This window comes from Leiobunum rupestre, chromosome 10, assembly GCF_980474605.1.
Source record: "Leiobunum rupestre chromosome 10, qqLeiRupe1.1.hap1, whole genome shotgun sequence".
Lineage (NCBI taxonomy): Eukaryota > Metazoa > Arthropoda > Arachnida > Opiliones > Sclerosomatidae > Leiobunum > Leiobunum rupestre.
The window spans coordinates 34,143,400-34,168,997 of record NC_143393.1 but is presented as its reverse complement, the minus strand read 5'-3'; the positions used below and the strand labels follow the sequence as shown (position 1 = coordinate 34,168,997).

Here is a 25,598-nt window from a genome sequence, read left to right as displayed (position 1 = left end):
AAAGGTAGATATTTGAATTTGAGGCGGAGGGTGGATAAAGGTAGACATTTGAATTTGAGGGGGATGTGGGTAAAGGTAGACATTTGAGTTTGAGGGGGAGGGGTGGGTAAAGGCAGACATTTGAGTTTGAGGGGGAGGTGGGTAAAGGTAGACATTTGAGTTTGAGGGGGAGGTGGGTAAAGGTAGACATTTGAGTTTGAGGGGGAGGTGGGTAAAGGTAGAAATTTGAGTTTGAGGGGGAGGTAAGTAAAGGTAGATATTTGAGTTTGAGGGGGAGGTAGGTAAAGGTAGATATTTGAATTTGAGATGGAGGGGTGGGTAAAGGTAGACATTTGAATTTGAGGGGGAGGTGGGTAAAGGTAAACATTTGAGTTTGAGGGGTAACGAAAACAATTATGACATTTAAAAAGGCGAACTACGTCTAAGTAGAGATAAAATTAGGTAGCTTTGTTTTGTACAAAATGAAAATGTTTGTGGCTAATGGCTATAGTGTAAGCATTTCTAAGTAGGTTGACAGTGTCAAACGGATTCTGTCCCTTAATATTGGTTTCAATAAAAAAATAATAAAAACTAAAAAAATAAGATATGTTGCTTTTACATAACAACACACAGCTTTATTAGTATGTACTTCGCACAGGCGCGTTTTAAAAACCTATATTCCTTTAGCGATTGTAGCGCGCGCTCGTAAACTTGTAAAGACTATGACGTAAGAGTCACATTGAAACAAGAAGGTCACGTTATTTTATAAAAATAACTATTGTTTACTGATTCAACACGTTCCCTCAAAATATATTGAGTTTAATTCGCCAGGTAGATGATTCTACTAGGAATTTTAATAAGTTTTTCCTAACCTAAACTGAATACGCCACTACCAACTTCTTCCATTCGGTTCCGTTGAAAAGGAAAATCTAAATTGCCCGTGAACTGTCCCGTCGGTTGCGTTCTAGCGATTTCTTTCCGCGGCGCGAATTTTAACTCGTTATTGATGGTTTTACGCGAGTCTATAAACTGATGTCTTCCCGGGTCGAAGGTTAAAGGGTAAAAGGGCAGCTAGGTTCCGAAAGACATTTCTTTAAAAGCCGCGGTGGCGTCTTGGCGAAGGCGCGTTTTAAAGCGAGCCTCCTCTATTAGGGACGTTCCTTATCTCCGACCCCGGCCCGAAATGGATGGCCGAATTTCCCAAAATTGCCTCCCATGATTGAGCTCTTCCGCGGAGATGATCCTCAATTCGATCGATGAAATCAATTTTCTGATATTTCACGTGTTCCTTCTCCTTAAGCCTTTGCGGACTTTCTTTCCAAGATATAATTGATCGACCTCGCGTGTCTACTTTTCCTTCCTCCGCCTGTGCTTGTCCCGTCATAGCCTATTATTCTTTACTTACCAAATATGTATTATAAATCATTCGCCTTTCGGAAAAGGGAGAGAAACTTCGCTGTATTATATATACTTAGTGTTACGGGATCATGTCGTTTCAGTGATGATAAGTCACTTAACAATGGATTATACCAAAAGGTTATACAGGGTGTTCCCTGAAAAATGATCCGGGGCTAATAATTGGAAAGCTATTTTTTCTAGGAATTTGATATATATTCAGATCGTATAGCACGCGCGGAGGTCAGTAGATGATACAATACTCAATGACCTTGAACCATGTCCTCAAGGTCATTCAAAATCTATCTCGGGAGCCGTTGAACCAAGGATCCTATATGTTAGAAGGATATGAGGCGAGGGACGAAAAATAGCAGCGCCGTCGGTGGGTCATGCGCGATAGAGAATCCGTCTTTAGATTCCGTCAAGGACAAGAGCGACATTTTATTAATTTAACATTAAAAAAACACCTTCAGGGCACGTGTAAATTAACATCAAAAAACCATCGTGAGTTAAAAAACCTTTAAAACACGCGGTGATCACGTGTGAAATTACACGAACTGATTTTCGTGTAATTGAACATGTAAATACACCTTCAGGGCACGTGTAAATTAACATCAAAAAACCATCGTGAGTTAAAAACCTTTAAAACACGCGGTGATCACGTGTGAAATTACACGAACTGATTTTCGTGTAATTGAACATGTAAATACACCTTCAGGGCACGTGTAAATTAACATAAAAAACCATCGTGAGTTAAAAACCTTTAAAACACGCGGAGATCACGTGTGAAATTACACGAACTGATTTTCGTGTAATTGAACATTTAAAAACACCTTCAGGGCACGTGTAAATTCACACCAAAAAAACATCGTGAGTTAAAAAACCTTTAAAACACGCGGTGATCACGTGTGAAATTACACGAACTGATTTTCGTGTAATTGAACATGTAAATACACCTTCAGGGCACGTGTAAATTAACATCAAAAAACCATCGTGAGTTAAAAACCTTTAAAACACGCGGAGATCACGTGTGAAATTACACGAACTGATTTTCGTGTAATTGAACATTTAAAAACACCTTCAGGGCACGTGTAAATTATCATCAAAAAACCATCGTGAGTTAAAAACCTTTAAAACACGCGGATATCACGTGTGAAATTACACGAACTGATTTTCGTGTAACTGAACATTTAAAAAACACCTTCAGGCCACGTGTAAATTCACACCAAAAAAACATCGTGAGATAAAAGCCTTTAAGACACCAGGAGATCACGTGTTAAATTACACGAACTGTGTTTCGTGAGCTATTAACCCTAAATTCCACGCGTTCTACACGTGTGTAATTTTCAAACACGTATTATCCACGAAAATTACGAAAATTCCACTATAAATACACGTGCTTTTGCTACCTGGGTACCCACGACACTCAGCAGCTTCCTCTGGTTTTCCGTTTTCAATTAGATTCTCTAACGTTAAAACTACGGAATCGAGTCTATTTCTAAAATAACTAACACCTTTTTTTTTTACTCCACCACCGAGTGTCGCAGCTTTGTGGCATTTTAAGTATCTCATAGCCCAGATCTTTTTGGGAGTTTTCAAAATATTCGCTTCTAATAACCGAATTGCTTTGAAAATTGTATATGGCCTGAACCAAACCAAGAAGTTCCCTAACTGCCAATATTTTGGAGCAACAGTCAACTAAAACTAAATTTAAGCGGTGCGCGTAGCAATGCACGTACGGACAATGTCCGCCTACTGCCTTTTCTACTTTCACCCTCACTCCTTTTACGTGTCCGCTCATTACACTTGCCCCGTCATATGTCTGTCCAACGCAATTCTCCAGTTTTAAACCACCCTCTGTCAAAAGATTTATAATTGCCAAGCTGATATTCTCAGAATCGAACTTATGTAAATCAGTGATACCTAGAAATCTTTCTACGACACCTATTTCTTTTCTAGTACATCGAATACAAACGCTTAGCTGCTCCACCCCTGCATTGTCTCGGGTTTCATCGGCAATTACAGAGTAAAACCCACCGGATTCGATGACCTTTTCGACAATCATTTTCCTTACTAAATTTGCACAAATGTCAATTATTTCATTTTGTACAGTGCTGTGAATATATTTTGCATTATTGGGAATACTCTCGCATTTGGCTTTCAAATCAGGACATTTTCTTTTCAGAAGTTCTAAAATTTCAATAAAATTTCCTCTGTTTCCAATTTTATCGGCAGATGTATTCCCCTGAAGTGCTAAATCTTGTTGAGAACATAAAATTATGACTTCCACGTGTGCAGATAATACCTCTCTATTTCTAATTACGTCAAGTCTATGGTGGTAATTAACCTGACACGCTATTGATCCACGAGATTTTAAATCAGTGTAGTCTAAATACATTCTATAGGCTAGTTGGTGGGAAGATTTATTCGAAGTGAAATGTTCTTCGAATTTTTTCGCCATATTTTTCCAATCCGAAAATCCGTTCACAAATCCAGTATTTCTACTGCCTAGAAAATGACGGCAACAAAAGCAGTAAACTGCATTTTTTGCAACTGAATACTCAAGCATTCGATATTTGTCGTACCAAGAAGAAATGAAACCACGATTTTTAAAAAACCATTAAAGTTTTAGGAAAAGGATTGAGTTTAGGCTGAACTGGAAGGTAATCTTTATCTAAACTAATATCCAATTCGTGTAAGCGCACTTCTGTTAAATTAGTTAAATCTTGCACATCGGCAGATATAGTAGGGTTTCTAATAATTTCGGCTTCATTACTTAGTGCAATGTCTAAACAAGAACTGACGTTTGGAAGAACCTCAGAAATATTACCACCTTCGAATTCTAAACCCTCTTTATTTCCCAAGCTTTCCCCGGGATTATCATTATGACTCTTGCCTGACGATTTCAAAAAACGTTCCATTGCGCCTTTCTGACTACTAAAGATAAAAACTTTCGGGTGCTCATATTTTAAAACTTAATTTAAAACCTATTCTAAACGAAGCTTGTAATAGCTTAGTAGTCTCGAAAAAAATGTTTGGATAAAGCAGAGCTATAGTATATGTAAATATAATAGCTAATTAGGTTTCAAAAAGGCAGTGGGAAAATCAGCTATAAATAGCAAATTAGCCTTGAAAAAGGCTGTTTGGAAAATTAAGCTACAATAGCTTATTAGCCTTGAAAAAGGCTGTTTGGAAAATTAAGCTACAATAGCTTATTAGCCTTGAAAAAGGCTGTTGAAAAATCAACTATTAAATCTAGTTAAATTCTGGCCAAAAGAGACTCGAAATTGAGAACTATCTTGCTCAGGAGACGAAAACGAAATGACGATTGACGAAACGCGAGGCCCTAATAACTGACGGACCCCGTTCAATGGTCACTGAAATCACGTGACTTCGCAAAAGAGGGAAAAAGGGGAAACCCAAATTCCTCAATATTTGAAAGAATAACCCCTTCCTATCAAAGCAATAGGCTTGGGCTTTACCTCTGCTGGGACGAGAAAGAGAGAAATCCAGTTTTGGCAATCCCCCCCTCCGGTCCTCTTCACTGACGTCGTCAAATTCCAAGAAACTAAATGTCTTTGTTGTGTGTATTGTAGCTTCTCACTGACACCGAGGCAAAAAGACAGGTGTCCCTGCACTTTGCGGCCTAGCATGACGTATTTCCCCCTCCCGGCGTCACCATCTCTTATCAGTCAATTCAAAAGAAAAAGTTTTTTCAAGGGGAAAATCTATAATCACGGACAGCGTTGCCAACCGCACTCTAATTATAGTACATTTCGATAAAATTAACTATCGATTTTCTTCGTTACCAATCTGTTATATTACTCTCAGTAGGCTAAAAATGGAAATATCAAATCTTATTTTACAAACTAGTAACTAAAAATATTGAGGGTTATAATAGGCACCGTTTCAAAAATTTAGAGGCCCCCAAAGTAGGCCTACACTTTTTCAACGTAGGCACGTGCCTACTTGTGCCTATTGCTGGCGGGGAGCCTGAGAAAAGTGTGCGCCATCTCATTGTATACAATGCATACGTATGCATTAGGAATGTCTAAGGCTCCATCGCTGTCAATAGCGTAAGGCTTAAATTACGTCTAATGTAATAACGTAACGTCTATTTTCAAATTCATTGGCTAAGAAGCCGCCACCGCCTCAAAACAATTGGAGGACGCTTACTCTAGAGAGATGCGTTGAAACGTTTTTTTTTTATAATTTACGGGATTCAGATTGATATCTTATTTTCGATTAGGGAATGGATGGAAAAGGTAATTTTGAATTTCGCTCACAATATTAGGAATGGGAATGGGCGGGAATAACAAAATTAAAGGTAAATGGAATGGGAATTTCGGGAATGGATGGGAATGATGAAATTAAAGCTAAATGGAATGGGAATTTCGGGAATGGACGGGAATGATGAAATTAAAGCTAAGTGGAATGGGAATTTCGGGAATGTACGGGAATGATGAAATTAAAGCTAAATGGAATGGGAATTTCGGGAATGGGCGGGAATGATGAAATTAAAGCCAAATGGAATGGGAATTTCGGGAATGGGCGGGAATGATGAAATTAAAGCTAAATGGAATGGGAATTTCGGGAATGGACGGGAATGCGGAAATTAAAGGTAAACGGAATGGGAATTTCGGGAATGGGCGGGAATGATGAAATTAAAGCTAAATGGAATGGGCGGGAATGATGAAATTAAAGCTAAGTGGAATGGGAATTTCGGGAATGGACGGGAATGATGAAATTAAAGCTAAGTGAAATGGGGATTTCGGGAATGGACGGTAATGATGAAATTAAAGGTAAGCGGAATGGGAATTTCGGGAATGGGCGGGAATGACAAAATTAAAACTAAATGGAATGGAAAATTCGGGAATGGGCGGGAATGAAGAAATTAAAGCTAACTTAACGGAAATGGATTGTAAACGGATAATGTTTCAACGGGAATGGACGGGATTTGAGAATCACCGATTCATTACCTCACTGAAACTCGCTCAAGTTTGATAATTTATAATGTTCTTCACGAAATAGGTGTTTCCATAAAATAAAACGTTTTAAGCCTAATTTTAACTTCGACGGCGATTTTCGATGGCACTTAAACAACCGATCGGGTTCCTTTGACGATTCCAGCGCCTGATTTTATCTTTATGTACAGCTAGACGTTTGTATCAATTTCCGTTTCTATGGGAACCATCACGAGCACCCCAATCTTACCATAAGTCTACTTTTATGTTCATTAAGCGTGTCGTATAGACGAAATAATTAGTGGTCGTTCTAAAATGGCACTAAGTGAATTATTTACACGCCGAAGATGGGGAACTGACACACTTATGTGCAACGTAATTATAAACTTCTGGTTTAACTTAGACATTCCAAACCACTATAGAACCAACAAATACATTTTTCTGCAAACTAAATTTTTTAATTTATTTTCAACAACTTTTAAATGTTTTTAATTTATTTTCCAAAACTTTTAAATATTTTTAATTAATTGAATTTTTTTATCTTTGCTCCTAGTTGGAATTCTTATCGCGGATGGTAAGATCACTCTGACGCAGCGTTGCCAGGTCCCAAAACTGAAATTATAGTATCGAAGCCCAAAAATTATCGAATTTTCTAGAAAATTATAGTACACAAGTATGGCCAACTTTGATTACTCTCTATACCATGGTAGCACTTTATCATAGTTGGCCGTTACTAACATATTTCGTTTTCGTTAGGCTACAACACGCTTGATTAGTCAAGTCAGCCGTATTTTCGAGAACAAACCAAACACTCCGAGTATAATATTTCAATTCTTAGCCTACTTAAGAAACTGGAAACGCCGTTCTTATGTAAACAAAAAGGAACTTTCTAATATTTCTTAAATTATCGCACAAATATCGGAAATATAGTAAAACTATAATACAATTATCGCAAAAAGCGTACTATATAGTACGCTATTGAAATTATAGTACGGAAAAATTCGAAAGGTATAATTATCGAAATGTACTATAATTATAGTACGGTTGGCAACGCTGCTCTGACGGCTTTGGCCCCGCCGACGAGATAAAAAATCCCCTCTGCGCGCTCTCCCCTCACACATTGTTGTTTAAGTTAACATGTAGTGACGTCCAAAAAAATCGTCAGTCACATCGAGACGAAAATTTGCCGCGATAAGCATTATAAATAGAACTTAGGATTCCTGATTTTGAGTATAGCAGTCTTCAAAACGATTTTGAAATTCATGCCTCTTCCAGTAGCGACGCCTGGCGTGAGCTCCCCGCAAAAGCCGAACAATTAGAGGTTTTCTAGTTGGTCATTTTACTCAGAGATGACAGCGTATACTCCGGCGTTGTCACTCGTTTTATTTCAGTCGCGTCTTGCATTAGGTGAGAAGCTACGGCTGAGGAGGAACGCCGTGTAATCTCTCGTAGAGAAGAAGTAAAACTCCGATTAACGAGACTGATTTAGCAATTAGTGCCAAAGTTATTTCAACGTCGCGGGTCCATTTATAAATTGGCGTAATATTTGTTCAGTGTTTGCAATTAATAGTTCCTAGATCCTCTCAACGAGAGAGAAGCTCGAAACTGATGTTGACGCGCAGCCATCCTCCAGGTCTTCGCGATGAGTAAACAATAACAATCATTACAGCGCGTAAGTCGGTGTACCTTTGACTTTCGCTAATCATGGCTAGCGTATAACGAGCGTGGCGAATTAAGCCTCTGCTTCGGGATTCTCTCTTCATTATTATTATTTTTAGCATCCCAGAGAAATATTTAACGCGTTTTCTCCAGAAGGCAGCTGCTCTCGTCAGTTCGGTTATAATCAAAGCCGTTAATCTAACATTTGCTTCGTTCCAATTTTCTCACACCAAGTTATCCGACCAGGCCCGTAGCCACGAGTGGGTATTCGGGGGCGATGCCCCCTCAAATTATATTTTATTTGCCCCACCTACCCCCTCAATTTAATCCCCTTCAAAGGATATTATCTGCCCCTTCATCTTTATTAGTTTTTTTAAATTTCTATTCGTAGAGATTTTCCTTTTGGACCACTTGTCTTTGTCTAAGGTTTAGATCGTTATTTATAGCTAACTATTTCTTAATAAAATACACCAAAAACATTTCACGGCACCACTTATGTTAATTTTCGAAATTAGGTAACGAAAAAATATGCCCCCTCAAAAAAGCTACTGCCCCCTTAACGAATTTTTTCTGGCTACGGGCCTGTATCCGACTTAACTATTATCTAAAATGACAACTTTCGAGATTGAATTTGGTATTTATTGTCTAAAGCTCCCTTTCAAACTCAGTTTGACGGACGGATTTGAGTATTTCTCGGCGTTGTATAGGAGAAAATCTCACGCTAAATCCGTCCTGATTTTCGTGTTGTTTAGCGAGAGGTGAGCGACCTTCGCAACGGAAATCTGACCATGGACGAGGATGGTTTGCGGAGCTTGGCTAAATAGCTCTTGAAGGTGAACTTTGCACGCCCGAGTATTTGACCCAATAGATCACTGGCTCCCTAGATACTACTGCTTCAGATACCAGAGTATAGATACTACTGCCGAAAAAGCACTTAGCGAAATGAGACTTCTAAACAACACGAAAATGAGGACGGATTTAGCGTGAGATTTTCTCCTAGACAACGCCGGAAGACAAGAGTAATTGAAGGCGAAAAACGTAAAATTCTAAACGGACTAGCGAGCGCTTTTCTCTACGATGGGCTCAAACCTTATTCTTAGTTTCCACAAACGCGACTAACGCCGTGAATCTCACCTTTGACTTGTACAAAAGTTTTACTAGCGTACATTATTACACGCGCTAGTGGTAATAAAAGATTTAAAGGGACTTTCAAAGGAGAGCTGTAGGGGGTTTGAAGTCCATTCAAAATAAGTCATTCGGTCACCGTTCGTTGCATTTACAAAGTTCTACTCTGATGACGTTTCAGTGACGTTTTTTGAATCGACTTCCGACCCCTCACACCACTCTTGAAATTCCCTTTAAGCTTAAGATCTGCTTTGTAAAAGCCATATTCTCTCGAACGATCTCAAAATTACGTTTTTGCGCACGACAATACTCATACATGCGAATTGGGTCATCTTGTAAGATAGACTACTCCCAAGGAGACATCCCGAAGTGTAACCCACCGATTTTGTTCAAACTCGGGGGATTGGTAGACCTTCATGTAACTTGAAAAATCCTAAAGGGAATTTATTTAATGGGCAACCGTTTTGCCATGGCAACGAAAAATGTTTTTTGAAAACACAAAATATTAAATTTTCCCATTGAAAATAACATGGGATTTTGACCTCAAATTGATCAAAAGTTGATCAATTTTGATGTTTTTTTGGTCAATTTTTATTTTTTCTATTTTTGGCATTTTAGAAATTTTGAAATTTGTTCATCATTTTCACAGGGGGTTCCTAGGAATGGGAAAATTTCCATTTGTTGTTGCCCATTGAATAAATTCCCTTTAGGATTTTTCAAGTTACATGAAGGTCTACCAATCCCCCGAGTTTGAACAAAATCAGTGGGTTACACTTCGGGATGTCTCCTTGTTAGGTTAGATCATGAACGCATAGAAGTAACTAAAAACTATGTATCATAACATTGTCCCACGCTGCCATCTAGGAGCAACAAACACAAGAAAAACGCAGCTAGCCTTTAAACACGCTAACGCAGTGTTGTGTACAAATTTCATTGGATGAGCCTTTACGCTGAACGTTTTACGGAAAGGGGGAAGACAATTTCTTAATTTTATCCTTCCGACGGCAGCAGGCGCTAAAGCGTCTAACCAATGAAAAATGTACACATGAAAATGCACGAATTTGGACGGGTGGCGTTCTCCTTGTGTGGGGTGCTGTGTTTGTTGCTCCTAGGTGGCATGATCTTATACTTCTCAAGTTCTCAGAATGGAAAAGCCCCATCTGCAGTGCCATCTGGGAAATGCCAAAGTGGGATATTTTTCTCCTGATCCGATTGATAATTAAAAAAGGAAGATAAATTTTTTAATTATTATAATTATAAAAATAATAACAATAAATAATAATAATAAATTATAATTCCAAGACTACATAATAATGTAAGCACTAGAGGGCGCCAGTCAATTCGCCAAGCTGGAGATGTATAACTTCATGGTGCCGGCATTTCATATTTTCATACTTCTTAGCTACTTCTATGGGTTATTATGATTTGTTTGTATATATATTGAAAAATGAATTTGCGAGACAATTTCTGACTTGTAAAAATTGGGAATCGTCGTGACGGTTAGTCAAGATGGTATTCAGGTAGCCACGCCCCTTTCTTGGCGTACTCCCCCCCCCCTTTCTCTTGTAGGAGGGGGAAGACACTCCGTTACGATCCAATGCTTCAATCCAATCCTACAATCATGAAAACAGAGGCTCAATTTCGCGCGCTTAACCTTTTTAGTTTCGGAAGAATTGGGGTGTTTAGAGGAGATGAATTAGAATTATTTTCAGGAGCGTGGCAAACAGTGAAAAGCCGCAATGCGGTACTCTCAATTACAACTCTGGGAGAGGCAGTACAACGTAGTGTGGTCCATGAGATTTCTCCGTTCGTATAGCCCGCTGTTAATTCGTAGTTTTTGGAAGGGAAAAAAAGGTTAACGTTGCGCTAGTACGCGTGCCAGAAAGAAATGTTAGCAAATGTGGAGAAGTTGCCAAAATCTCGAGTCGGAATGCGGCTCCACGCGACCCCAAACTACCTCTATTCGCCGTAGATTAAGAAGAAAAAATATATAATCTTAAACAAGTCTAGCTCACGTCCTACTCGCGTACGAAAACAAAGAACTTTTTCAAAAGTTGGCACTCGCGATAACCTAGGAGCAACGGCGACACGTTGAGTCCATTCTTTAGTGGGAGAGTGATCTAGGCCTAAATGATGAACGTTGCTGGAAAACTGTCAGGTCATTGCGGAGTGGTTTTTGCTGCTTGTAGAATGTCTCGAAAAGTTACCTCTCTACCTTAACCAAAAATAAATGACTGTTTACAACAATGTTACCAAGGTCGCGTTAGGCTTTAGGTACCACACCAGTCCGTTCCGTTAGCGTAGGCAAAAGTTTCAAAGTCACGAAATACCGGGCAATACTTGGGGCGCGTCAAAACTGAAAGAGTTATTGTTCTTCGAGAATTTCGGTAAAAAGTGTCACGTGAAAAAGAATTAACCAAAAGATTAGGGATGCCACTAAATCATATTAAGTGTATTTTTCACATTTTTAACGATAATATGAAATATATTTAAACGTTAATATAAAATATATTTTAACGATAATATAAAATATATTTCAACGATAATGTAAAATATGTTTCAACTATAACATAAAATATGTTTCAACGATAATATAAAATATATTTTAACGATAATATAAAATATATTTCAACGATAATGTAAAATATGTTTCAACTATAATATAAAATATGTTTCAACTATAATATAAAATATGTTTCAACGATAATATAAAATATGTTTCAACGATAATGTAACATATGTTTCAACTATAATATAAAATATGTTTCAACGATAATATAAAATATGTTTCAACTATATATAAAATATATTTCAACGATAATATAAAATATGTTTCAACTATAATATAAAATATGTTTCAACGATAATATAAAATATAGATTAAAACCACAACACCCACTTCTTGTACAATAAAAGTTTTTAATTTAAAAAACGACGACTAGTTTCGTTGCCCCTTCGGGAACATTACCTGTCTATTCCAAACGGATAATTATTTAAAACTCAACGTTCGTGAGTCTTTAGAAATCATTAAAAAACGTAATACAAACGATGACCTATTGAATAGAGACGACGGTCCAGGTAGTTTCACCGCACTTTTTTGGTACAAAAATTTGATATGACGGGTTTTTTTTAATATTTTTAATATGTATTTCCTAATTTTTTACTCTTATTTATTTGTTATTCTTTATATTTGACGCTTTACTGGTTATGTAAACCAACCTCTGTACTGTGAATTTTTGTATATATTGGCTAACCGCATCGCGCTAGAGTTAGACCTGATGATGTTCCCGAAGGGGCAACGAAACTAGTCGTCATTTTTTAAATTAAAAACTTTTATTGTACAAGAAGTGGGTGTTGTGGTTTTAATCTATCTTATGTACAAGTGTCTCTATCAATTGTAATATAAAATATGTTTCAACGATAATATAAAATATGTTTCAACGATAATATAAAATATGTTTCAACGATAATATAAAATATGTTTCAACTATAATATAAAATATGTTTTAAGGATAATGTAAAATATGTTTCAACGATAATGTTAAATAAGTTTCCACGATAATGTTAAATATGTTTCCACGATAATGTTAAATATGTTTCCACGATAATGTTAAATATGTTTCAGCGATAATGTGAAAAATGTTTCAACGATAATGTGAAATAGGTTTCAAAGATAATATAAAATATGTTTCAACTATAATATAAATATGTTTCAACGATAATATAAAATATGTTTCAACTATAATATAAATATGTTTCAACGATAATATAAAATATGTTTCAACTATAATATAAAATATATTTTAACGATATTGTAAAATGTTTCGACGATAATGTTAAATATGTTTTCACGATAATGTGAAAAATGTTTCAACGATAATATAAAATATGTTTTAACGATAATATAACATGTTTCAACGATAATATAAAATATGTTTCAAATATAATATAAAATGTTTCAAAGTAGATAATATAAAATATATTTTAACGATGATGTAAAATATGTTTCCACGATAATGTGAAATATGTTTCAACGATAATGTGAAATATGTTTCAACGATAATGTGAAAAATGTTTCAACGATAATATAAAATATGTTTCAACGATAATATAACATGTTTCAACGATAATATAAAATATGTTTCAAATATAATATAAAATGTTTCAAAGTAGATAATATAAAATATATTTTAACGATGATGTAAAATATGTTTCCACGATAATGTGAAATATGTTTCAACGATAATGTGAAATATGTTTCCACGATAATGTGAAAAATGTTTCAACGATAATATAAAATATGTTTCAACGATAATATAACATGTTTCAACGATAATATAAAACATGTTTCAACGATAATATAAAATATGTTTCAAATATAATATAAAATGTTTCAAAGTAGATAATATAAAATATATTTTAACGATGATGTAAAATATGTTTCCACGATAATGTGAAATATGTTTCAACGATAATGTGAAATATGTTTCCACGATAATGTGAAATATGTTTCAACGATAATATAAAATATGTTTCAACGATAATATAACATATGTTTCAACGATAATATAAAATATGTTTCAACTATAATATAAAATATGTTTCAAAGTAGATAATATAAAATATATTTTAACGATATTGTAAAATATGTTTCAACGATAATGTTAAATATGTTTCAATGATAATGTGAAATATGTTTCAACGATAATGTTAAATATGTTTCCACGATAATGTGAAATATGTTTCAACGATAATGTGAAATATGTTTCAACGATAATGTGAAATATGTTTTAACGATAATATAAAATATGTTTCAACGATAATATATGTTTCAACTATAATATAAAATATATTTTAACGATATTGTAAAATATGTTTCAACGATAATGTGAAATATGTTTCCACGATAATGTGAAATATGTTTCAACGATAATGTGAAATATGTTTCAACGATAATGTGAAATATGTTTTAACGATAATATAAAATATGTTTCAACTATAATATAAATATGTTTCAACGATAATATAAAATATGATTCAACTATAATATAAAATATATTTTAACGATAATATTTATATTATATTTGAAATATTTTTGCGAAATGTTTTCTGATGAGTGAGTCTGAAAATACGTACTTTTCAACATCAACCGAAGAAACTTGAACGTTGGACGCCATATTGAAAACATCAAACTGCCTTTGAATACGCCTTTAAAATTAGGAATAAATTTGAAAACATCAAACCCCTTTTAAATACGCCTTTAAAATTGGAAACAAATTTGAAAACATCAAACCCCCTTTAAATACGCCTTTCAAATTTGGAATAAATTTGAAAACATCAAACCCCCTTTAAATACGCCTTTAAAATTGGAAACAAATTTGAAAACATCAAACCCCCTTTGAATACACCTTTCAAATTTGGAATAAATTTGAAAACATCAAACCCCCTTTAAATACGCCTTTAACATTGGAAATAAATTTGAAAACATCAAACCCCCTTTAAATACGCCTTTAAAATTGGAAACAAATTTGAAAACATCAAACCCCCTTTGAATACACCTTTCAAATTTGGAATAAATTTGAAAACATCAAACCCCCTTTAAATACGCCTTTAACATTGGAAATAAATTTGAAAACATCAAACCCCCTTTAAATACGCCTTTCAAATTTGGAATAAATTTGAAAACATCAAACCCCGTTTTAATACGTCCTTGTTTAAGTTTATGGTTCACGTGTATTTCTATTGAGCAGCTACAATAACATTTTAGATTAGTTATTTGGATTTGACCTGACATCATGGCATGGCTAAATTGAAGTACTGAAAAATTTCAGCATGACGTAATAAAAAAAATAAGGTAATTTCATTAAGGTATAATAAAAAATATTTCAAGGGATAATAAAAATATTTCAAGGGATAATAAAAAAAATATTTCAAGGGATAATAAAAAAATATTTCAAGGGATAATAAAAAAATATTTCAAGGGATATTAAAAAAATATTTCAAGGGATAATAAAAAAAATATTTCAAGGGATAATAAAAAAATATTTCAAGGGATAATAAAAAATATTTCAAGGGATAATAAAAAATATTTCAAGGGATAATAAAAAATATTTCAAGGGATAATAAAAATATTTCAAGGGATAATAAAAAAATATTTCAAGGGATAATAAAAAATATTTCAAGGGATAATAATGAATTACTTCATATTCGAAATCGAAGTTTGAACTCTTTGTGTTACACTTCGTCTACAACTCTTGATACTTCGTCTAGAATAATATTGTTGTGACATATAAAAATATTTAATTTAAATTTTTCAAAATTGCGCTACATTTTACCCTATATCCTAATATTTCCGAGACAAATTTTTATTGCTTGAAATATTTTTATCTCAGTCTTTTTTTCGTTATTACAAACATCTTTGATCCAACACCCCTGTAGTTTTTACCGAGGTTCCAATTTTATCGAGTACGTATACGCGATTTACGAGGTAACTGCCCCCTTTTTGGAGGCTAGTGCGGTGGAAGCTACCGGCTTCGATGCACCGACAAGCAATGTCAGCCAATGAAAAAGGCGTACCGACATCTTATGACGGCGCCCACAGAAATGCTCTCGTAAATCCCGTATAAGCTCAGTCTTAACGCAAACGTGTAAAAATAATTGAGAAAAACCTTAAATATATTATAATATTTTTATTTTTATAATAAGGCTCTTCGTAAGATAATCATATTTGTAAGACTTAATAGAAGCCAACAAAATGGGTCTGGCCCCGATCGGCCCAGCCGTTATCGCGTAAGAGATATCTATAGGTGGCGGCCATTTTCCAAGATGGCGGCCAGCCTTTTTAAGGTAATCCTGGGAGATCTTTGGATGACCCTAAAACTTTGAGGACATCGATCTTAGACTTCTAGCTAGTTCCGTATTTTCCAGAAATCTATAAGGTACTCGACCGGTTCCTAACTAACGTATCTCTATACTAATCCTAGTAATTGGACATGGTATTTCTTCATTACAATTACCGCGAATCGTTCGAGGTGCCTAGTTAGTTAAAGTAGAAGTAATTAACGGTACAGTTCTTTCGGGGATAGGACGATGGTAGATTTATTACTTAAGACGCAAAAAAGCGTCACCAGCGGGAAGGTGAGACATCGGGGGATAATTGTCGAGCAAAAAACCAGGAGAGAGTAGAGGGAGGCCCAACCGAGCAATGGTAATAGGCCATTAGTTGCGGGGGAAAGGTGTCGGCGTGAACCGTTGGGGCGAAAGGACGAAGATGAGAAATGAGTTTTTCGAAGGAAGCGGAAAAAAGGCGCGTCCGCTGGGGAGAGAGCAATTGGACCAAACGGAAAGACGGGGGCGGAAATTTGCGCGCATTCTATACGACGAAAGATCTCCGACGGCGGAAGAAAAGATTGGCGCGCTAGAGAGAGAGCCAGAGAGCGAGAGAGAAAGCCCGGAATGATAGTAGACGATTATGTTTTGTCCGCGCAATCGCGCTAAGAACGGTGTTCCAGTAAAAATAACCGCGCGGGGAAGAGATCTCCGTCGAGGGGGAGAAACCGCTGGAGAGTTGCCCGACCGAGGAACGGGAACCTTGTTGAATCTCCGACAGCGAACCGACCGACCTCCTCCTCGAGTTGTTAGTATTCGGAGAAGCGAAGATTATTTAGCTCGCGATAGGGTTTTGGGTAACATTTTTGCCGGCCCCACGACGACAAAGCCGACGTAAACGCTTAAGTCACTTTTCTCAATTGAGATAAAAAGCTTATTGGTTTGTCAAAAGTTTCTCGCGATTCGGACGATCGGATGCCAGCCGGAATATAATGTAGGTCCGTTGGAACGACGAGGAACAAGCTTCTGAGCATCCAGACGCGGGACGTCAACGACTTCCTACTTCCGGACCTATTCTTTTTCTCGCTCTCTTCTCCTTTTGGGGCGATTCAATTTCCTCTCCTGTTTCGCTAGTCATCAAAGGATTAGCCGTTTCCTTTGACGCCATGGTAGGGAACCCATCTTCTCTTTACAAGTTCTTTTTGTTCGCGCTGTGTACGAATGACGAACGTCAAATCGGCAATTTGAAAAGACGCTGCCACTTTCGGATTTTAAGGCTCCCCCTTTGACCGTAAGCCTTTGTCGAAGCTTTTACTTTTGCCGTATTCGTAGACGTCGGTGTCGACAAAATCTTTCGATTGTAGAATCTTTTTCCCTTCAAACAAGACGCTCAAGGTCAAATTTCAAATTGTTAGATTTGAAGCTTCATAGGGGTGTTTCCGTCAATAAGTATAATTATTTGTTATTTGTTTATTTTTCGTTTTGTTTATCCATTTTATAAATAAATAAATATAAATACTCTAAAATTTGATCCTTAAACTCCGTTTGTCTAAAATCAAGCAATACAATAAAAATATGTTAAAAACTTAAAAAGAAATTGAAACTTAAATAATTACAAAATCCGCCGCCGTGAGGCGCTCGAAACGCTGGTGATGTTTAGGCGAATTCCCATAACTCTCGATAAGAAATGAAGCCAGATGTAGCAAACCCAGGTCGCGTGGTTTTCTTTTGAAGTGAGATTAACAATATTGTCCGTATAACCTTACCCGCGCCGTACATAAACTAAATTTAGCTTTTCGAAAAGGACACCGCTTTAGGAACGTCTTAACCTTGCAAATTGCGCCGGCACGAATTGAAATCTTTTTTTTTTCTCTCAAATCATTCTTCCTCACTCCCTCCTCTATCCTCTGACATTCACAGTCTTGATTATCAGCGCTTTTCAAGGCGATTCTTAAGCCTAACCGGGGAATGGCTAAGAGTCGTTAGCACTTCGAACAGTCCTCAACAATCTTCACATATTTCACGTGTTTAAAACTCTCCATTTATTAAAGAAACTTTTTGGTTTTGTATTTTACGTAATTATTACGTTATCTGAAATTATAAATTATAAATGGTCTATCAATATGTACATGTTATCGCTTACCAATAGGAAATCATACTTAGATTTTCCCCGCTTGGAGTGTCTCAGAGCTATCGACCCACTTGGAGTGCGGTGGGAACGTTCCACTTGCATGCCCCATTGCGATTGGAGATTCCGAGAATAATTATCATAACCTCTTATGACAATGACTTTTGACGAAAAATCATGACGTCATCGATGACGTAGCTATATCGTCGTGACATTTTCCAGCACGCGAATTATTCCTTTCGATTCTTTTGAAAATTAATCAAATTATAATCAGCTAAGCACCATCTTAGGCCCAAGACCGTTATTGCCATTACATGTCGGGTTACAACGCGTACATAAACATTGGTGTAACCGAAGAACTCAGGGAGAAATCCCTTTAACCAGTGGGGGAGATAACTTCCAAACTCTCACCCAGTGCCATTTCCAAGGTCGTTTTATCCATTGGGCACTGTGCGGCAGTCTGTGCCCAGTGCCTACGATGGTATGAAGGGCCCTTCAAAAGTTTCTGAGTATGAAAACATTCAACGAAGCTCTTAAAACGGCACTGGGCACATTTTTAGATCAAACCCGGCTCCTTTTGCTGCGAGGCGAAAGTGCTAACCACTCGGCCACCACCTATAGTCATACCACGATTCTAAAACTATTAAATCTATAAAATGTAGTTTATTCCTAAATAGTACCTCATTTTTAGTTTTACTTCGCCAGTAATACACTTCTCTCCTAAGTACTTCCGCTTTTGTCCAATTTGCTTATTTTTGGGATAAGAAATGAAAGTTATAATAAATCAGGGTGGTCTGATTTAAATCAGTGATTTCAATCGCGATTTAAATCAAGTGATTTAAAAAAAACGTGGATTTAATGTATTTATGAAAATGTAGGAAAGTAGGTTCTTTAAAAATTTCAATTCAGAGAAAATGCAATAAAATTTTATAATTAATTAATTAATAATAGTTCAATTTAATTAAGATTAATTTGAAATATAGTTTACGTTATCGCTGCACTCAAATTATTTATCAATTTATCAAGAAAACCGTCATAAAACCTTAAAAAAATAATTAAAATCAATAAAAATTCGATTTAAATAAAAAAAAACGTTTTTTAATTTTTTTTTTTAAATCCAAAAATTTAATCAAAAAAAAATCAAATCCCCAAAAAAAAACCCCCGTTTGTAAGATATTTTTAATTAGATCGAGATACTAGTACGACATTGATAAAGCACCTATCTCCGATTATCGTAAACAAAAGAGCTCCAAAGTGTATCTATCTAAATACAACGTGGGAAAGATACGTTTTTAAGTAGAGATACAACAACAATATTTACATTTAGTACCGCCCCCTTTCTACCCGCAACGAAGCGGTCTAATCGGAATGGGCGAAAAGCCAATTCAGGGACAACTGTTCACAAAAAACATAGTTAGTGAGGGGAAAGAAAAATACGGGGGGGAAACAGGCTATCGTAGGACATATTTTAAAAATTACAATAGCGGCATTCGCGTACTTGTTTCTTCGGGATGAGTTTGTTCACGCGTTCGTAGCTTTCGCACCGCGTCTACATAGCTATCTTTATTACCGTAACATTGCTGGCGATTTGCAGAAGTTATGGAAGTTATGAGAGGTTGCGGTGGATCTTTTAAATTGAAGTCCGCGTTTCGCAAAAAGCTTTCTTTATCGAGGTATTTCCCCAGGATACACAAGAAGAAACCCTCCGTTGTGGTAAGATTCCCGCGATTTGGTATATAGCGTTCGTCAAAATCCACGCGTTAAATGTTAACAATTAATCAGTTGATTATCAATGTTTGTTTATTATAATTATTACCTTGACTTAAATACTTCTAATCGTTACCGGAGTTGTAGAAAATTATCTTACCATGATCAGTGCGCGGTAATAGTGAGTGTAGGGAGCTGTTGGCTCGCGTGGCATGAAGCGCTTGCCCCGACCCTTCAACGCGTTGTAACTCGGCCACAGTCGCTTTATGACTTAGGCCTAAAGCCCCATTTTCATGCTCGCTGGTAGCGGGTAAAAATTGTCAAAATTCGGTTCCGCGACTCGCAAGCGTGAAAATAAAGCTAAAATATCTTTTTGAAACAGATCGACGCGGAAAGTCAAAAAGTGTGTAGCTGAAGCGGATTTTGACGATTTTTACCCGCTACCAGCGAGCATGAAAATGGGGCTTAAGGTGGTGCCAAGGGTATTAATAGCCTAGATGATTATTATTAAGAACTAGGCCTATGGGCTCCCACCACTGATGAAACCAATGGATTTTTCACTGATTCGGTTACTTTATTATTTGAAAAATCATTATTCTCAGTTTTGCGTTTTTATGCTTTCCTTACAAGGCCCCCACCAAAATCTGACTAGGGTCCCACATTCAGTAAATCCGGTACTGCGTACCTTGATGAGTGCCGTATTATCTTTCAAGCGGGCCCCTATAGGCTCGAGATTTATTGGGGCCCGGCTGCCCGTGTTACTTCTAGCCTCGCCTCGGGGCCCCTGTCTGTTGACAAGATCCGCGGGCCCCTAGGCTTAAGCCTACTCAACCTTGCTAAAAGAAGTGATTTGTATATAAAGTTTACCTCAGTTTATCTTAATATTTCCTAAATTTTCCAGACGGAGTACGGACTCACGGATGAACAAATTGCTGGTAAATATTTTAGATTTCTTGAAATTTTCGGTTTATAAATATAAAAAGTATACTTGCTATTTAATGTAACGAACTAACGAATTAGTGTTTCAAAAAATCAATTCGTAACCAAGGAGTCGTGTTGTATAAAATGGGAGAATAGTGACTGACCACAAGGTTTTGAGTACCGGGTATTCTTTTTAGCGTGTAAAGCAACGTGGTGGCGTCAAAGTCTGTGTCGACCATTGACGCACGGATATTGTATTGTAGCACGACTCCATGCCGTAATTAAATGGTATTTCTTACCTATTTTGTTTTGAAGAATTCAAAGAAGCTTTCATGCTTTTCGACAAAGATTCCGATGGCATGATAACGGCGGCCGAACTGGGAATCGTCATGAGGTCGCTGGGTCAAAGACCAACCGAGGTCGAACTCCGGAATATGGTCCACCTGGTCGATCAAGATGGTACTTTCCCACGAAATTCTAGTAAACAAAAGTGACGCCAGAAATTGACAGTGTCCTAATTGTCTTCAGGAAACGGAACCATCGAGTTCAACGAATTCCTGCACATGATGTCCAAGAAGATGAAGGAGACTGACAGCGAGGATGAGCTTCGAGAGGCCTTCCGGGTCTTCGACAAGAACGGCGACGGATTCATCAGCGCGCCGGAGCTGAGGCACGTCATGACCAATCTGGGTGAGAAACTCACCGACGAGGAGGTTGAGGACATGATCAAAGAAGCGGATCTCGACGGGGATGGTCTTGTCAATTACGATGGTAAATAAGGATAATTCGGTACTTTTTTAGTTATTGTATAGGCTATTCGTGGGTTGATTTCTAACACTCAAGCCGATTTTAAGACTATTTTTAAATAGTTAGGTTTAATTTTAAGCCTATCTCTTCCTCCCCCGTCATCAAGAGCCTTATGCATGGCTAATTATTGGATAAATACAGAACGTTAACAGTATTAAAAGCTATCGTATTTTTTTGCATGTTAAATACTTTTTTGTGGTAAATATTTTTGGATTAGACTTACAAAGGAACTTAACTAACCGTTTTTACCTCATTTTTGCTTGTTTTAATATATTGTTTTATGGAAAACTGCTTTTTTTTTCAATTTTTTAAAGTTACTTTATTAGTGTTTCGTAACATTAACTCGTTGCTTTTTTCAATTTGAAAGATTAGAGATATAATGGGTATTTTGTTTTTTAAAAATTAGGCGAATTTAGCTGATTTATTTATAGGGATGTAGCGAAGGGAATCGAATTCTGGGAGGGGGCGTTGATTTTGTCGACAAATAATTATTTTTCTTAAAAATTGTAATTTTAAGGAACCAATATCTCATTTTTCAAACTGACCCCTCCTCCTCCACTGCCTATTTACAAAACATAATGGTTAGACTAGAAAATAAGCCTTCTAAGTTTTCAAGAAGCCACTCACAAGGAAAGTACCCGTGGTATTTATTGCCGATTTTGTTCAAAGTCGGGCGTAATGTAAACATATATGAGATGTGCAATTTAACAAAAGGAAACGTTGCTCTACCCATTCGATTTGACACGGCAACCAAAAATGTTTCTGTTCACTTAAAACCAAAAAAATCTCAATTTAAAAAAGGGGGAATTTCTCGGTTTCACGAAAATGTTTAAAAAATTTCAAAATCACGAAATGGGTCATTTGGACCACATTTAGTTAATATTCATAATTTTTGGGTAAAAATGTAACACTTTTTGGGTAAAGTAAGGAAAAAATCATATTTTTGTTAAGTGATAAAAACCATTTTCGGTAGCCATGGCAAATCGAATGTTTATTGCAACGTCTCCTTTTGGGAAATTTCATATCTACATTATGGCTGACTTAGAACAAAATCGGGAATTTCTGCTTAGCAGTTTCTCGGCTTCTCGCGTGACTCTTTATGTAAACTAAAGTCTTAATTATTTAGAGTTTGAGAAATGTCTTAACTTTGAGAAATAAGTTTCATAGCGATATTTTTGTAAGTATCCATCTACCAAAACTGCTAATGTTCTTCTAATGAAATTAAGTTTAGAAAGATTAAATAAAATATTTCTACCCAGTGCAAGTGCATGCTATGTATACTTATGAGGTGTAAGATTTTTATGAAGATCGTTACGGAAACGTTTAATCTATGGAAGAAATGGATATCTTCAGTTCCGGATTAAGGCCAATGGAATTTTCTTCGGGACACGCGCGAGTTTTGCCTAGGGTACTGGATATTTTGTAATGTATATTAGATACTTCCGTTAATATAAATGTTTAAGTAGCGACCCCTTCGCCATTTTGTCAAAAAAAATCTTAATCCAAATTACGTTAAAGTGCCTCGAAAATAAACGCTCTTTCTCTTTTTGAGGCGATTGTACTTGACTCGGATACAAGGGTTGGTAACTTGATATATTTGGCAGATTTTGCTACTTTTGAAGTTAAGTATTATGTTGACTTAAAATTTTAAGTGTTCTAAACGCATGTTGTGTTTTAAAATCGCTTTCAATATATTCTGACAAGTACATTTAGTTTCATATATATAACATCCGTTTGGCTATTTGGAAAGTTTTTGGGTTTTTTTTCTTTAAAGACAACTTGTATAACGTATGTTTAAAAGAAATGGAAAGGTTTGTTGGTGTTTTTTTCTTTGCATCATTTTTGCGCATTTACGTCCTGCACCAAACTTCCACCTTGAGATCTTCCGTTTTTTAAAAATTTCAGAATTCGTCGCAATCTTTCAGAATTTGTCACGATCTTGACGTCGCCCAAGTGATAAAAAATAATGAAATCAGAGATTGGATAAATAAAAAATACAAAAGTTAAGAAAATGTCAACGAATTAACGTATTTAAACCACTGAAAAAGATTTTTTCCGTCGAAAAATGTAACTTTGTGAAATTTGTCTCCTCGAAAAAAGTCATTTCATCAAAATGATCTCTCCCGCTGTTCATTACGTAACGGTACTCCAGAGTGTATTAAAAATTAACTGTAAATTTTTAAAATAATTCCTATATAAACCTTCAAGTTTTTTTTAAATATGTAGAAATTCGGTGATTTAGTCAATATCCGAACCGAAATTTTTTTAAGGGGAAAAATGTGCCTTACAGAAAAGTTTTTTCATTTTTAAATTTCGTTAAAGTATTTAAAAATTTGTTAACTAACGATAAAAACCTTCCCAGTTCTATAGCTAACCCGTTAAAAAGTTACTCCGCCCTTCATAAAGTAAAACTAAATGTTTTAAAATAAATATCGTAAACCGATTAAAAATTATAAAAGTTCTAGTCATGTTAACGTGAAGTTATATTTCAAGAGATCTATTTAGAAAAAACGAGGGTTAATGTTCGCGTGCTGTTTACGCCAAAAATATCTTGAAGTAAAAATTAGATGAATAATCTATTTTAAACGAGAATTTAAATGAAAACGGTGGTAGGTCGAGTTCTATATGAAATTAAATTCGTGAAACCGTCATTGGGTTTGTTGATTGTTTTCCTTCAAAAAAAAATATATAAGCGCGAAAATGTATTTTTCGAGTATGACCAGAAACTGCGAAATATAGATAAAAGTGAGTGAGGCTATCGAAGTGCCAATCGAATACAGAGAAAGATAATGAAAATTTCCTCCTATTGTGAAAAATAAAATTGTAATCATTTTGTAAATAAAGCTCATTACCTAACACCTTTTCAGTGTACTCTTTTTTTTTTATTAGCCTAATTTCTTTATATAGGAAACCATATGTATCCTCTTGGATTCTCGAAATGTCTGGCTCGGGGTAAATCCCCATGGCGCTTGAAAAAGTGCCCGGAAGCACTGCCCTACGTTTCAGAAACGCATTATCTCCAAAAATGGCATTTCGATTTTTGTGATTTTTTTGGAAAATTACAATACTACAGAATTTACATACTGAAAACTATTTGTTGTGTGCCTTTTAGTCCGCAATCTAAATATGACAACGACTATCGCCAAAATTAAGTACATATCAGAATAATTTTACAAAAATGCAGACTAAATGATGACCCTTATTGGTTTATAACGACATAATGCGTTTCTGCGGAGTATTTTCGAAACTTTTCGATTTTAATGCGTTTTCGCATTTTCACATCTCTAAAACTAGACCAGATAGGAAAAAAACTTGACTTGAAATTTAGAAACAGCGCCCTAAAATTAGTATGAGGAGCATTCAAACTCAAAACGTCAAAAATGGTCGATAATGCGTTTGTGAAACGTAAGGCAAAGCATGCTCAGTTAGAAGAGCCCGTGATGTCAAATAGTTCTGTTTATAAAGTAACGTGGCTTTCTTGTTTAAATGTTGCTCTTACGTCACATTTTCTTACTTTTACAAGCCTACAAGAAGAACGCAGCTAGCCTTTAAACACGCTAACGCAGTGTTGCGTACAAATTTCATTGGACAAACCTTTTCGCTAAACTTTTTACGCAAAGGTGCAGTCAATTTCCGAATTTTCCTCTTCCGACGGCAGCAGGCGCTAAAGGGTCTAACCAATGAAAAATATACGCAAGAAAATGCATGACTTTTGACAGGTTGCGTTCTCCTTGTGTGGGCAGTGCTGTGTTTGTTGCTCCTAGCTGAAACCCTTCCCTCGGCTGCGCCACTGTTACGGAAGACGCCAGATTTATGGAACCAATGAGATACAGGGATGATTGGATGTTTTTAGGGGGGAGGGGCTTACAGTTAGAGCTCGACAACGCTAGGAATCAAATCACCATTAGGTGGTTTCTTTTCACCTGTTCTCGGTGTTAAAGTGTTCTCTTTTTAACATAAAACGTTTTATTCGCCTGTACTGGCGATGATAATTACTCCGGAATATTACGTCCACTCTTTTTAGTCCTTCTGAAACGCAGGTGTCAAGAGAGTACAGGGGCGTAGGAACCGGGAGGGGCAGGGGG

General features: G+C 36.2%; 1 protein-coding gene across 4 annotated transcripts in view; it reads left to right on the top strand.

Moving 5' to 3' along the window:
* Positions 1 to 24,379, top strand: part of LOC149925488 (calmodulin-like) — a 30,725-nt gene extending 6,346 nt beyond the window's left edge. Inside the window, exons 1-5 of one of the 4 annotated variants that reach the window (XM_090159833.1) lie at positions 16,580 to 17,119; positions 20,687 to 20,720; positions 21,022 to 21,165; positions 21,235 to 21,477; positions 23,419 to 24,379. In XM_090159833.1, coding sequence (XP_090015959.1) covers positions 17,117 to 17,119; positions 20,687 to 20,720; positions 21,022 to 21,165; positions 21,235 to 21,477; positions 23,419 to 23,456 — 462 coding nt within the window. In that variant the 5' untranslated portion in view covers positions 16,580 to 17,116 and the 3' untranslated portion in view covers positions 23,457 to 24,379. Of the gene's footprint in view, positions 1 to 16,579; positions 17,120 to 19,549; positions 19,792 to 20,686; positions 20,721 to 21,021; positions 21,166 to 21,234; positions 21,478 to 23,418 lie in introns of those variants that run through there. The other 3 variants (XM_090159831.1, XM_090159830.1, XM_090159832.1) reach the window with 3 other exon arrangements.
* Positions 24,380 to 25,598: the final 1,219 nt, after the last annotated feature.